This window comes from Periplaneta americana, chromosome 15 (genome assembly GCF_040183065.1).
Source record: "Periplaneta americana isolate PAMFEO1 chromosome 15, P.americana_PAMFEO1_priV1, whole genome shotgun sequence".
NCBI classification, from domain to species: domain Eukaryota; kingdom Metazoa; phylum Arthropoda; class Insecta; order Blattodea; family Blattidae; genus Periplaneta; species Periplaneta americana.
Window position 1 is genome coordinate 144,507,776 of NC_091131.1, and position 16,319 is coordinate 144,524,094.

General features: G+C 34.7%; 1 protein-coding gene across 1 annotated transcript in view; it reads left to right on the top strand.

The window, feature by feature from the left end:
• The first annotated feature begins 2,442 nt into the window (after positions 1-2,442).
• Positions 2,443-16,319, top strand: part of LOC138715678 (neuroglobin-like) — a 229,920-nt gene continuing 216,043 nt past the window's right edge. Inside the window, exon 1 of the mRNA XM_069848746.1 lies at positions 2,443-2,543. Within this exon, the coding sequence (XP_069704847.1) occupies positions 2,476-2,543 (68 nt within the window). The 5' untranslated portion in view covers positions 2,443-2,475. The remainder of the gene's footprint in view (positions 2,544-16,319) is intronic.

Genomic DNA, 16,319 nt, shown 5'->3' on the forward strand with positions numbered 1-16,319 from the left:
TGCTATTGACTCTTCATGTCGAAAATGTTATGTTCCATATGCTATATAAGTTGAAAACAAGTAAATTAAGAGCACGCTTGATACAAATGATAGCTGTGTGTTAAAAGTTTTGCTGTTAAAATTGCATTTACGTATTCTAGTAGTTACTCATAGTAGCTTGACATGAGAATTAAAATAGTGATAAATTTTAAAATATTAAATAAATATTTAAAATATAGCTGAGGTAGGTTAAAATGGTACAAATTTGGCTCGTCTCGAAGATCAGTCAGCTGGTTTCGCTGTAAAGACGCGAAGTATGAAGTTAACTCAATGTTCAAAATTAGTTATATTGATCTCAAAGTATATGGATGTCAATGTAAAACTTACGTGCTGTGTTGGTTGTTAACGTGATGTGATCGGGTCGGTTGTTCAGCTGAAACGCGTTTATCCCTGAGTGGTAGAAACATCACAACAGATAACTTCTTCACAGGATTGGACCTGAGAAAGAAATTAGAAAGAAAACAGATGATTCTGCTAGGAGCAATAAGAAAGAATTGCAGTGAACTACTCGCAAAATTTATCGTAGCAAAGGGAAGGAAAGCAGCTTCAAGTCTCTTCGTATTTCAGGAATCCGCTAAGATTGTTTCCTATTGCCCAAGAAAGGGTAAGTTAGTGACTGTGTTGAGTATTATGCATTTCAAAGAGGAAATAGCTGAAGATGAAAAACCTATTATAGTATACTATAACGCATCAAAGTCAAGTGTAGGCACATTGGACAAATTAATCAGTGCCATGATTGATTTTTTATAATATTTTAGATATTAGTGCGCTCAATGCGTTCATAATTCGTACTTTGACACATCATAGTTCATAATTTTGCTGGAAGAAAAAAAAATTTCAAAAGAAGGTAATTTCTTCTTGAGCTGGGAACATATTTAGTACAGAAGAACACATGTCGGCACAGCAAAGTTCTTCCTCAACCTTTTCCTCCTCCTCCTCCTCCTCCTCCTCCTCCTCCTCCTCATCTTCCTCCTCCTTCAGCACAAGTGCAAAGTGGGGCAAAATGTGGACGACGCCACCTATGTGTACGTTCTGTGGACAGAAAGCATCCAGAAAAGCACATAAAATGTTATTTTTTCGTCTTTAAATAACATTCAGAGTTGCTTTGTTTCAAATATAAGGACGTTTACGGAGGAAGGAAGACAAGTGTAAAATGTAAATATGTAAAAATGCTTATACATATAGCTGTCCTGTTTTCAAGGTAAAAATGTATGTTTTTATGCGAGTTCATAAAAGCAATTGCAATACTACCAATATATCCCGTGTAAATTACTTGTGGTCTATGTGACACAAGTGGTACTCAGTATAAAAAAGGAAACCTGGTAGTAGGAGGGTTAAGTATGTAGAATCGTATTCATTTAATGATGTGATTCACTGTGTGGTTCCATCTGTCGATTCCTCTACACAACAGCCAGGTCCTACGGAGTCTCTTACGAAAGCACTCTGTCCCCCCGGGACTTCTGCAGTTTCCACAGATAGATGTCAACTGTATGCAAGTCACGGTGCTACATCCTGCTGCATCGTCGGTCGACCTCAAACTTTTGGCTGCGTTCAGCCGAGACAGCGCTGAGGTAGCGCTGAAATAGCGACAGCATTGAACGCCTTGCTGACCGACAGCTCTGGAATAGCGGCCGTCATTTTTCATAGCAATTTTTTTTCGCTGCAAGTCAGCGAAAGTGGAGGGGGTAGGCAACAACCAATGGTGTCTTATATTCCGGAATAGACGGAACAATAGAGAGTTTCTTTGTAAACAGCAGACTTTTTGTAATCTGGTCGTTCAGCAAATTACAGCTGCTCTAGCTCAGCAAAAATGAATAGCTGAATTAGTGCTATCCCTACTGAACGCAGCCATTGAATATGATAGATGAGGTCGAAATGAATAAATGCGAAATGAATTCGAGGTCCAAAGCCGAAAGTTACATTGTAATTCTGGTTTAATTGGTTGAAGGGGGGAAACCTCGTGAAGAACCACAACCAGGTAAATGGTCCTAACCAGGATTTGAACAAACAGGCTGCCAGGCAACACAGTACTTCCTTTACCAGCATTTTAATTATGACTACATCTGACTGCCGTTTGTAATTTAAAAGACTGTAAAATAAATAACTGTAGGCTACGTTCTAAGTACTTCGCAGAAAAACACTCTTCACAATTTAAATTCAATTGAAAAGATAAAGATATCGGAGACTACTGAACTAAAGAAATGTGGAAAGAAACTTCCTTGTAGAAGTCCTTCTGTTAATTACCAGATATAATCATTATTATCTCTGAGCAATTATTAAAGAATCACAGAGCTAGGCACTTAGGTGGTGAATGTGTCTATGTAATATTTTTTTATTTAGTAGTGAAAGTTAAGTAATGCTGTATTACTTCTGAAAAAAATTCTTTTTATCCCTTGCAGTTTGTTTGAAACCCATCCCGATGTTCAACAAGTATTCATGCCGTTCAATGGCATTGAACTGGAGGATCTCAAGCACAGTAAACAACTAAGGGCGCACGCGTTAAGGTAAGATATATAACTTACAGAATTTTATGAGTTACGTAAATTGTAAAACAAAGGCGTTACCAATGATTCTAAAATGAATATAGATATTGCATTATTGAATAGCCTACTTCTATGTAATCTTGTCACAAATTTTGTACACAGATATATAATTATATATATATATATATTTCCAAGATCAAGGAGGCCTTGGCTAGGAGACATTTTGTTTCATTATTTGCAGATGTTTAAAAATTTTAATTTATTAGATTCTGAATGTTATATTAGGCTTTTTGTTTTCTGCGTATTTTTTGACTGTCTTATTCTCTAGTCTAAATATTAGTGACACGATCTGATAGGTGATTTGTGCGAAAGTTTAGATAATATAATTATATCTAACCCATCTAACCTCATCGTGGATGAAAATGAAGAAAGCATTGTTGCAAAAGAACAGAAAAAGCCTCCCTCTAATTACAAATTATTTATCACCGTTTGCTACAGAAAATCCATTCGAACCTTTGCCTAATAAAACAGAAGATCAGAATGTAAGTTAAAAAAATGACAGAAAACAAATGTCGTCAAAACCTCTACCAATATGTAAGTAACATTACTAATATAAAGGCAGGCTTGCAAGGTCTTTATAAAGAAAACATTGGAATATAAAAATAAGTTGCAACAGGTAGCAGAAAAGTTAAAATTTGCTTTTGAGAGTTACAGAAAAGCAACTGATTTCTTTGCAAAAAATAATGCACAATACCATACATATCAAATGAAACAAGAACGTAACTGGAACAGATGCAGTGTTGCCAATTCAGCGGTTTTCCCGCTAAATCTAGCTTTTTTGGATAACCATCTCGCGGGTAAAATTATATTATCCCGCTTAGCGGTAATACTAGCGGTTTATAATCATTAAAATTTCTGAAATGAAATTCATATTAGCATTATAAGCGGCTTTCATAATTATGTTTAATTCGTTCAGTGTGTGTTCTGTAAAATAATGGATGTGTTAATGTAGTGACAATTCCATATTATATACCGTTAAAACTCGAAATCCGTCAAAACCAGTTTCAGCTAGTAAGAACTAGTTTAAGCATATAAAGATAGAAAGTGAGTTTTCATATACTCTAGAATCAATGTCAGGTTAGGTTTGGTTTGTTTAGGTTTTTGTTTAGTAAAAGCCTAAAGAAAACCTATACAAACCAAATCTAAAATGTCATTGATTATAGATCTTACGAAAAAACGCTTTCTATCTATCTATATTTTAAAATTACTTTTTGCTAGTTGAAACAGGCTTTGTCCGATTTTGGGTTTTAACGGTAACATACATAGTGCAATAAGGACTTAAATATGTTGTGTCTGTGATAAAAGTGTTCAAAATTGCTTTATAGCGCCACATTGGGAATGAAAAAAGTATGCATTATTTGTTACATTGGTGGGCGGATCACGTTAATTGGCGGGTGGATTCTCTATCTTGACCATTATTATTATTATTATTATTATTATTATTATTATTATTATTATTATTATTATTATTATTATTATTATTACTATTATTATTATTATTACTATTATTATTAAATAATTGTGGATATAAAGGGAAAAGTTGAGACGGTGTCGGGTGGAATTCCCGGGTAGCTCAGTTGGTAACAGCGCTGGTACGTTCAACCAGAGGTCCCGGGATCGATACCCGGCCCCGGAACAATTTTTCCCTGGAAATTATTCAAATCTGCTTTACAGGGAGCATTACATGAAAGACTAGATTTGCGTAATATATACGTCACTGTGTACGTTAACAGAAAACCACAATTCCAAGTCACACAGAGATTTTATGCACTCGATGTGGGTCTCTGGTCTTTCGTCAGCCCACGCGAGTTGTGTGGATATAAAGGGAAAAGTTGAGATGGTGTCGGGTGGAGTTCCCGGGTAGCTCAGTTGGTAAGAGCGCTGGTACGTTCAACCAGAGGTCCCGGGATCGATACCCGCCCCCGGAACAATTTTTCCCTTGAAATTATTCAAATCTGCTTTACAGGGAGCATTACCTGAAAGACTAGATTTGCGTAATATATACGTCACTGTGTACGTTAACAGAAAACCACAATTCCAAGTCACACAGACATTGTGTGCACTCGATGTGGGTCTCTGGCGTTTCGTCAGCCCACGCGAGTTGTGTGGATATAAAGGGAAAAGTTGAGACGGTGTCGGGTGGAGTTCCCGGGTAGCTCAGTTTGTAAGAGCGCTGGTACGTTCAACCAGAGGTCCCGGGATCGATACCCGGCCCCGGAACAATTTTTCCCTTGTTATTATTCAAGGATTTTTGAAGATGTACACTACATAAACATTTCCTATTTTTAAATACTTGATAAGGACAAATTAAATAGAATAGGGAAGATAAAAAATTACACAAGACAAGGTTCATTTTTCTTTAATCTTAGAATAAAGTTAAAGAGAGTATACAAGAATAGACACATTTCCAGTCAATAAGCACATTTAAATGAATACGCAAGACACATTATTTAGTTGTTAAGCACATTTAAATGAATACGCAAGACACATTATTTAGCTGTTAATATCGATAATGTAAATATAAATAAGTACAAAAGATAACTTTCACTTACAATACAGTAGTACTTACTTACTTACTTATTGGCTTTTAAGGAACCCGGAGGTTCATTGCCGCCCTCACATTAGCCCGCCATTGATCCCTATCCTGAGCAAGATTAATCCAGTCTCTACCATCATATCCCACCTCCATCAAATCCATTCTAAAATTATCTTCCCATCTACGTCTCGGCCTCCCCAAAGGTCTTTTTCCCGCCGGCCTTCCAACTAACACTCTATATGCATTTCTGGATTCGCCCATACGTGCTACATACCCTGCCCATGTCAAACGTCTGGATTTAATGTTCCTAATTATGTCAGGTGAAGAATACAATGCGTGCAGCTCTGCGTTGTGTAACTTTCTCCATTCTCCTGTAACTTCATCCCTCTTAGCCCCAAATATTTTCCTAAGAACCTTATTCTCAAACACCCTTAATCTCTGTTCCTCTCTTGAAGTGAGAGTCCAAGCTTCACAACCATATAGAACAACCGGTAATATAACTGTTTTATAAATTCTAACTTTCAGATTTTTTGACAGCAGACTAGATGACAAAAGCTTCTCAACCGAATAATAAGAGGCATTTCCCATATTTATTCTGCATTTAATTTCCTCCTGAGTGTCATTTATATTTGTTACTGTTGCTCCAAGATATTTGAATTTTTCCACCTCTTCGAAGGATAAATCTTCAATTTTTATATTTCCATTTCGTACAATATTCTGGTCACGAGACATAATCATATACTTAGTCTTTTCGGGATTTACTCCCAACCCTATCGCTTTACTTGTTTCCAGTAGAATTTCAGTGTTTTCCCTAATCGTTTGTGGATTTTCTCCTAACATATTCACGTCATCCGCATAGACAAGAAGCTGATGTAACCCGTTCAATTCCAAACCCTCTGTGTTATCCTGAACTTTCCTAATGGCATATTCTAGAGTAAAGTTAAAAAGTATAGGTGACAATGCTTCTCCCTGCTTTAGCCCGCAGTGAATTGGAAAAGCATCAGATAGAATCTGCCCTATACGGACTCTGCTGTAAGTTTCAGTAAGACATATTTTAATTAATCTAACTAGTTTCTTGGAAATACCAAATTCAATAAGAATATCATATGAAACTTCTCTCTTAACCGAGTCATATGCCTTTTTGAAATCTATGAATAACTGATGTACTGTAAGCTTATACTCCCATTTTTTTCTCCAATATCTGTTGAATACAAAAAATCTGATCAATAGTCGATCTATTACGCCTAAAACCACACTAATGTTCCCCAATAATTTGATCTACATATGGAGTTAATCTTCTCAAAAGGATATTCGACAAAATGTTATACTATGTCAACAAAAGTGATATTCCTCGAAAGTTACTACAGTTAGTCTTGTCCCCCGTCTTAAAAACAGGTACGATTATGGACTCCTTCCATTGTTCTGGTACAATTTCCTTTTCCCAAATTGCAAGTACAAGTTTATAAATTTCGCTAGATAATGCGCTTCCACCCTCTTGTATTAATTCTGCTGGAATTTGATCAATACCTGGAGACTTGTACTTTTTCACATTTTCTATCGCAATTTCGACTTCAGAAAGTGTGGGTTCCGGTATAAATGGCTCAGCAGTTTGTATTTGTATTCCGTCCCGATCATTTCTACTTGGCCTGTGTATATTTAGTAGTTGCCCAAAATAGTTTTTCCAGTAATACATTAGTACCGGTATTAATAAATCAAATTGAAGGAGTATCTACAATTTGTAGTATTCATCATTAACTATTGTATTTTCGTAATAGAAATAACTGTATTTTTGTTCGACTTGCTTGCCTTCCGTTTGTATTTTGCATATGGTTCGTTTACATAGACCTAACATACGAACAGCTCGTTCCCTAGGTTTATCGTGTGATACCTGAAATTCTTCCTTTTTCTCTAAATCGCAATATTTTATAACTCTATACAGGATGAACTGTAAGTAATGGTATTAATTTCTTAAACATTTCACAGCGTGTTTGGGAAAGCCATTGATTTAATTCCCAATACTTAACTTAAATCAGTGAACTTAAAAATCAGTGTCTTATGATAATAAATTATTGAAAGAAATTTAGTTTTGTTCTTCAAATGTGCCAGCATTTTTTTCGAACAAGGTAACTTTCCGTTCTACAAAGAAATTTTACAATGTTACATTTGATTTTCCCAAGCGTAAAGCGAATGTCAGGTAATCTGCGGCGAATCTTCGATCTCATCTCGCCAAATACCATCGCGCTATCACCATCACTTTGTTCTGTTGCAAGAGAAATATTTCGATAAATTAATGCGAGTAGCATTATTTCCCTCATTCATTTTTCTCGTACTTTCTAAAGGTATGTTCCTAAGGATTTTATTATCTGTTCATTTGTAATTCTTGATAGCGTATTGTATACCTGCTGCCGCGAGAATGAATGTTGATGTAGGCGAGCGTAACTAGAACGCTACGACTGCGCTGGTAGAAAAGGTGAGTGGGGTAAGAAGGGGTACGATAGCAGTCGCTCTGAGGAGCTACAGTTCTGCAGGTCTGTTCTAAGGTAACTATCCTACAATGATAAGGCAACAATATCGTAATACTAGCATAAATATTTCACGTTTTACTTATGCTCTCAATAATCATTTTTGAAGATTGTGATCCCAAAACTCGCTCAGTCGTTTTAGCCGTTTTTATGGCTTATGGTTTTATTTATTTATTTTATTTCATTTATTTATTTATTATTTATTTATTTAACTATTTATTTATGTATTTATCTATTTATTTATCTATTTATTTACTCTGGTGGAGTTAAGGCCACCAGGCCACCAGAAATACAATACAACTACAAGAAAAATTATACATCAATGCAATTAATCTATAGTAATAACAAAGTGACAGAATAAATATGACACAAGAAAAACAAGTAGATATTGAAAATAATAAAAATTAGTCTAACATATTAAAGGATGGAAAACAAGACCAAAAAAAAAAAAACATATACAAAAAATTACAGACACAAAATAACAGTGTCACTCAGCATCATTGTTATTAACTAAGGGAAAATAAGCTGTTCTAGTATTCTGGCACAAAGACAAGAGAAAGAGTTAATCTAACAAAAGGAAATTATTTAGATCTCTGTCATTACATTTTAAGCTTCTTTACTTCCAAAGCAACCCAATGTTTGTCTAAAAATTTATGTTATTGTGCATGCCCCTTGAAAGCTCGCTAACTCCATAGACCAGTAGAAAAAGATCTAGGCCGTGCTTTCATAAAAATCTACTGAACGTGTTTTGGGATCAGACTCTTCAATTACATTTCTTAAACGATAAATTATGAATGACTAAAACTGTAACACGAACAGCTTTACTATTAAAATAGTAAATCTGGAGATGAAATACGTAGGCAATAATACTCAGAATCACGCAGGTTGAAACATAATTTGAGTACATTTACTTGTCAATTTTATACGTAACAATCTGGAAACAATTTTCTTATATCTACCAGTACTCATTTATATCGAATAAATATACATATGTCATTATTTTTAAAATAACCTGTTCACTGCTTCTGCATGAATTCAGTTGGATATGTACAGTAATACTCGTATATGAATGATATCCAATCAATTGTTTAGCGAAAAGACTGTACATCGAGGAAGGAAAGGCACCATAATTATTATGAATCAATTTTTTATTTTCAAAAATGAAAATGCAAACGCGGATTTTAAAACCTGGAAATAAATTTTCTGTATCAAAATAATTCACATTTACAATTTGCATAATGGAAGTAGTATAATTCTTGTAGTACAACCAATAATTCACATTTACAATTTATATAATAGAAGTAGTATAATTCTTGTAGTACAACCAATATTTAAGGGTGTTTGAGAATATGGTGCTTAGGAAAATATTTGGGGTCAAGAGAGATGAAGTTACAGGAGAATGGAGAAAGTTACACAACACAGAACTGCACGCATTGCCAGAAATGCATATAGAGTGTTAGTTGGGAGGCCGGAGGGAAAAAGACCTTTGGGGAGGCCTAGACGTAGATGGGAAGATAATATTAAAATGAATTTGAGGGAGGTGGGATATGATGATAGAGACTGGATTAATCTTGCTCAGGATAGGGACCAATGGCGGGCTTATGTGAGGGCGGCAATGAACCTCCGGGTTCCTTAAAAGCCAGTAAGTAATTAAGTACAACCAATATAAAGTTTCTCCTTATGATATACATAAATACCACACTGAGAATGCTCAATATGTATTTTTTTAAGTTTTCCACAAAATTTAATGTCATATAGTCTCGCTATAATTCGCTCAATTTTCATAAGTACAAATGTTAAAATCTATCGTCAATCGTAACTACTTGTCTTATATCCTTCAAAATAGCCCCTCGATGACTTCTACGAATCTAAAAAGCAAATATTAATATAATGTTAATATTTGTTTTTCAGATCTTCTAGTAAACAAAGTAGAATTAAAAAAAACATAAGTTAAAAATATAGTGACATTGTATAATATTGCCTTCCATGGATTAATCAACTTCAGTGAAATTATATTAAAATTGTCTACCAATTCAATGCTAGGTATGGCGTAATAATTTTAATGTAAGTAAGAAATACGTACAGGAATAACAAGAAATAACGTTAAAATTAGGAAACTTAGTGAAAATACTTAGGAATGAAGTTTCAGTTACAATTAATGAAAAAATAAAACTGATGTAACTTTGTGAACAAGATGTAATTAACATTACAGTTTGTTGCTTTACGAATCACTAATTCTGGGCATTAATAATGAAATAAAGAGTAATAAACTCTGCAAACCACATTCCACTCACATCTTACAGGTACTGTTCAAAATGTCTACCATCAGAGTGCGTGCAGCTTTCACATCTTCTAGTCCAATTATGACGAACTCTGGCCAGTATTTCTTAACTGTTCCGAATTTCTTCCGCGGCCTGGATCATGTCTAAGTACTCACGATTTGTGAACTCTGGCATCTCGTAGTTTTGAAATAAACTAAACTGAATCGCTGTACGTCCAACTGCACACCAATACACTGTAAACATCACAACAGCTGATCAGTTGCGAGTACTAGGCCAACTGTCTGCCGTCCGGACAGCGATGCCAGATTTTTAGACTTCTGTACGTGACCCGACGATCAATGTTTTCAATGTTTCTTCAATCGATTAATTCGAAATCTGTGAATTTTCTAATCAAAATACTGCTGCAACGTGAACATAATAAACGTTCTCTTCATTGTTATACAAGAAATTAAACTGTATATTAAACAGTATTCGTAAAATTCGCGATCGAAATGTCGGCATAAAAGTATTACTTCTTCAAAAACTTCGCAAAAAACGAGCAAAATGGTATCATACTTTTTGTTCGTTATATTTCAAGGAATCACATCCTGCAATTAATGTACTACCTTACCTTCCACCCTGTATAGACCCTACGTAACATATTGTAATTGTGGAGCTTGTTTCCAAAAAGTACCAAATCCACAATTTTAGAAAAGTGGGTTACATGTCGCAGCACCGCGAATGAATTTTTTACAAAATGTATCTAATCCCTTGAATAGAATGTCGTCTAAGTTTACATTTTACAGCAAAACATACCATATCCGCTTCACCTTTCATAGCATAAGGTACCAATTCCTCTTCCGATGATGTGGCTGTGTGTTGTTATGTCATGAACGCAGCCAGACGATGCAGGGACTGAATATAGTCATGTTCTTATATTTTCAGTACGTAATGTGTTATTCTGTGTAATATTTTTATGCTTCTTGTTATACCTGTTTGTGGTGAACTCTTAAAAATGGATCCTGACGTATGAGATTCATATGTCGATGTTCCAGAATGTACTGGCAAACCAAGGAAGCGTAAAATATCTATAATTTCATTGTAAACGAAGAATACTGACGCACAGTGTGCAGTAATGCAAATCTAGCTGGACAAAATTCATAACTTCTCTGCAATCCAACGGGTTGTTATGAAATTTTGTACAGACCTTATAGATAGCACATATTCTTTGTGTACAAACTCTGACTACAATTGTGTAAGAGGAATTATCACTTTATACGGTGTGGTTTTAGACAAAAATAGTAACTTCTCTCCTGTCTAACAGATTTTTATGAAAAATTGTACGGAAGTTACAGATAGGATATATTTTTTGTGTATAAACTATATTTACAGTTCCAAAAGAGGAAGTACCCTTTACGGGAGGTGCATTTACACAAGATTAATTCTCTCCTACATAACAGATTTTATGAAACTTTGTACAGGGGTCACAGGTAGCATATATGTTTGTGTACAAATTCTGATTGCATCTGTATGCTACCTGTAGGCCTAGTAGTTGTACAGAGTTGCATAATAATATATTATATAGGAGAGAAGTTCTTAATTGTGTCTAAATGCACCACTATAAAGAGACAATTCCTCTTATAAAACATAATCAGACTTTGTAGACAAAAAATATGTTCCACCTGAAATTTCTGTATAAGTTTCATAAAAATCTGTTAGATAGGAAAGAATTTATTACTTTTGTTTAAATGCATCCCTAAAAGGAATAGTTCCACTTATGAACCGTAAATATAGTTTGTGCACAAAAAAATATATGCTACCTGTAACTTCCGTACAGTGTATCATAAAAATCTTTTAGATAGGAGAGAAGTTATTAATTCTGTCTAAATGCACCCACTATAAAGGGGTAGTTTTTCTTGTGCAAACATAATCAGAGCTTGTACACAAATCATATTTGCCACCTGTAAGTCATATACAAAGTTTCATAACAATGCGTTAGACTAGAGTTATTAATTTTGTCCAGCTAATGATTTGCGTTCTAATTCACCGTGCGTTTATTAAGGTTAGATAAAAATGTGTCCAATGTATTTTTAAACTGATATTCCATATCATGTGAATAATATTGTAGGCCTAAAACACTCTCACAGTGATTGATTAAAAACTTCTTTAGTCAATAATTATTTTCTGCTGTTAAGCCAAACATGGAATAGTTACCGTACGCGCCACCACTGAAAAAATTAATTACAGATAAATGCACAAGAACGCGCAAACTTTAAAACAAGGATTCAACACTCTAAATAATGCTTTATTAATTGGTAAAAGAATTGTTGTAACCGGACGTGACCGGCTATACTAAAACTTACATTATATTTGGAGAACTTTAAAAACGTAAGTTTTCCAATTGTAATATTTAAACCCTACTGTAAGAAGGAAAATACTTTATAAACTTGTAATTGAAGTTACATTAGTAAGAACGTACCTATATGAACAAATTCCATGTTTCAGAACACAATAAATCACTAACAATTCGATCTTTTTCACTCACATAGTAAGCCTCTCTCTCTACGACTGAACCGGACCTAGAAGTGTTAGGAAGAAGTTTATACCTTTCTAAATATAGTTTTCCGCTGATAAATTAGTAAAAGCCATTACTCACAACATTCTTCAAATATTAAAGAACACGAATTCATATTCACCTATGCATAACTAAACAAGTCGAAATTTGATTTTTGTCCATGTAGATCAGGAAAATTGCACACTGTGTGAGTAGGAAAAGTGTAAAGTTGTTGCAAGTGCAAAACCTGAAATATCATGCAAGCTTAATTATAGCTTTTGTAAAACGTTATCCATATCAAATAATGATATGGTACTGTGTGTGAAAACAATACTGGGCCAACACAGATACTGTAGGCCAAGGAAATTTTTTGGATATAAAATATAAAAAACAGTCCCAAGAGCTGAAGGATTTAAAATTAATGAGGCCAAACGACTTACTATTCATCCTTCTTTTAAGTAGATTATTTTACGACGTTTTATCAACATCTTATGTTATTTAGCGTCTGAATGAGATGAAGATGATAATGCCGGTGAAATGAATTCGGGGTCTAGCACCGAAAGTTACCCAGCATTTGCTCATATTGGGTTGAGGGGAAACCCCGGATAAAACCTCAACCAGGTAACTTGCCACTACCGGAAAACAAACCCGGGCCACCTGGTTTCGCGGCCAGATGCGCTAACCGTTACTCCACACGTGTAGATCTATTCATCCCATAATAGCAGTAGTTAGTCTATATTTCGGATATTCAGTGACATCAATATGTACACATAAAATTCACAGAAATGAGATAAAACATTATCGTATTTTTTGGCTCAACTGAAACAAATACCAAACTGAAGCCATGTAAAATAAGCTAAGAAAAATGGCTTGATATTTCTGCTTTCCGGTATAGGGTGTTAATTAAAGAAATGTTATTTTAAAAAATAGTTGTGGAAGAAAGTAACATTAGTATCAGATGCATCTTCATTAAAATTATTGATGTTTCTATGATGTGTGATAAATTTTGCTTTTGTTGCTGCTAAGACAAGATGTTAAGTGTTCTCAACATTATAATTTATGGTAAATTCCACAAAATATATTACCCAAGTTATTTCATCATTAAGTGAACTGCACATTAACTTTTTCGAATTTTCATGCAGAAACGTACCAAATTCAAAACTAAATTTATAATAACTTTTGAATAAAATGTAGTATATAGCATAAAATTTGCTATAAAATAGGTCCAGATAAACTCTAAATTAAATATTGATTTAGTACAATAACTACTGTAGCTTCAGTATGTTTTTTTGCTCCCCTCGAAAATTTATACGGTTGGATTTGGTACCTTTTGGAAACAAGCTCCATATTAAGAAATTATTTTAATCAAGCCCATCAAGTGAAACATGAGATCTTGTTACTTTGTAAAACGGTCTGTAACAGTGTTTGAGACAGGCTTGTGGGATGTACGTTTACCACAAATGGACTAAAACTCTCCATGCTATGGGTGTTTCAATAACGGATAAAAATATCTACTCCCTCTTGTTTGTCGGAGATCAGGTGTTAATAGCGCAGGATAAAGAAGACGCAGAATACATGGGAAAATGACTGTATGAGACATTCAGTTTAAAGCTGATGGATTGAGAATAAATGGAAAGAAGACAGTGTATTACTCTCTGTTGGAGATGGACAAGACATGGACATTAGCGTGAATCAAAAAAGGGATCAAATATATTTTTGCGAAATTCAAAACATATAGTGCTAAAAATTTTCATTACTGTCATCATGGATTTAAAATTATTTTAGTTCATCACATGGGGTTTAAATATAGGTAATACTTTTTGTGTCATAATTTTCGCCTTAAAATCCACGTATTCATTTCTCACTTCTTTACTTGACGCAGACAGTAAATAATTAATATACCTTAATGTCTTAGACTTAGTATGGAGTGTGACACTGTATGGGGCAGACACATGGACATTACGACGAAGTGAAGAGAAGCGAATAGAAGCATTTGAAATGTGGATATGGAGAAGAATGGAGCGTGTGAAATGGACAGAGAGAATAAGAAATGAAGCTGTGTTGGAAAGAGTGGGTGAAGAAAGAATGATGCTGAAACTCATCAGGAAGAGGAAAAGGAATTGGTTGGGTCACTAGCTGAGAAGAAACTGCCTACTGAAGGATGCACTGGAAGGAATGGTGAACGGGAGAAGAGTTCGGGGTAGAAGAAGATATCAGATGATAGATGACATTAAGATATATGGATCATATGAGGGGACAAAGAGGAAGGCAGAAAATAAGAAAGATTGGAGAAAGCTAGGTTTGCAGTGAAAGACCTGTCCTTAGGCAGAACAAAGAATTAATGAATGAATAAATGCCTTAGAGTAAGGGAAGTATGAAAAAGTTTTTTCTAAGCTACATCAACGCAGAATTCATCACGAGGAGATGGCTACTGCTGAGTTATGTCCCACCCTATCTACTTGTTCTGTAATCATTAAAAGGTTGCAAATCCACATAGGTTCGCTTATATTTTTAGATGCTCTGAGGAAAAATATTGTGACTTAGTTCGGTAGCCAGATATTTATTTTCTTGACTCAAGCTTGAAACAAACATACAGTACATATATCTTGCCCGGTTTCCACAAAAGCAATTTCCGTCATAATTTTCACCATTCTTGCAACAGCTTGTGTGTGACACAGAAATTCTCGAATTTGCAAGTGTGATGGATTTTCCTCCACACATTTTCCTCGAGATACTCTGTTGTGACACTGGTTATGTTGGGTGCTTCAGTTACTTTGCAATTATTCCAGTCCATCAAGTTCGAATAATTTTTGACGACAGTGAGGCATGTATAACAGTAGCCACAGGTTTTTGACGTTTAATTTCCTCTCCAGTTTTTTTTTTTTTTTGAGAGATGATTCTTGTTTTTTTATATATTTTTATCTTCAGAAGTCATAATTATCTTTCTCTCACTTCAATGATCCAATAAACAATTCTTATATTCTTCAATTTTACACGTATTCGATGCATGAGCACGAGCGATGTCAAATAGTTTATTAAGTTGTTCCTGTTTCATTTCGGACTCGTCCTTTTGTTACATTTAACCATTCATAATATTATTTTTCTAATTTGTGAACACAATGCTTTGAATGCTTATTGGTATGAATGCTTCTTCCCACACAACAAGTAATTCTTAAACAGTTCCATGACTGGTGTTAAGAACTAATTTAAGACCATGTAAATACGTGTGAAATATTAAAAGCATGAATGTTCCTCGATCCCTGACACCCAGCAAAAACAGAGTCTCTGTTTCATGAGTAGATGCCATTGGAATTCTTCTTCTTCTTCTTCTTCTTCTTCTTCTTCTTGCTTTCACATAATCACATGAAATTTCTTCACAACATAGCACGAATCAAATCTTAAACAAAATACAATAATTATTCTGAAAAGGAGTAATTAATTTTGAAATGTGTAGTCGTTGAGCACTCTCCTCCATCTGCACTAGAAACTTGACATTTTTCTAGCGTGCTACTCTCTTGACATGTAACAAAATGAACGGCTGGCCAGGCCTTCTAAAATAAATTGAAATTTTTGGACCACCCTAATGTGCACAGAAGGCGTTTCTTGCTATTGTTTTGCTAACGACTGTTCTATGCTCATCACTGAGAAAGAGTGATAGTCAATTTACTGAACTTCACAGGAAGGTTGTTTATTCATGCTGAATCACGCTGGCTCATACACCTGAATCACAAATTTGTCTAGAGTTTATAATTATTCTAAGGGATATTCTATGGAAATATAAAGCCTTAATGTTCTACTGGTGGTGCTTAGTCAGCGGACATAATCCAATTTCCGGAATATCTTCACATATTTTTCATAATTACA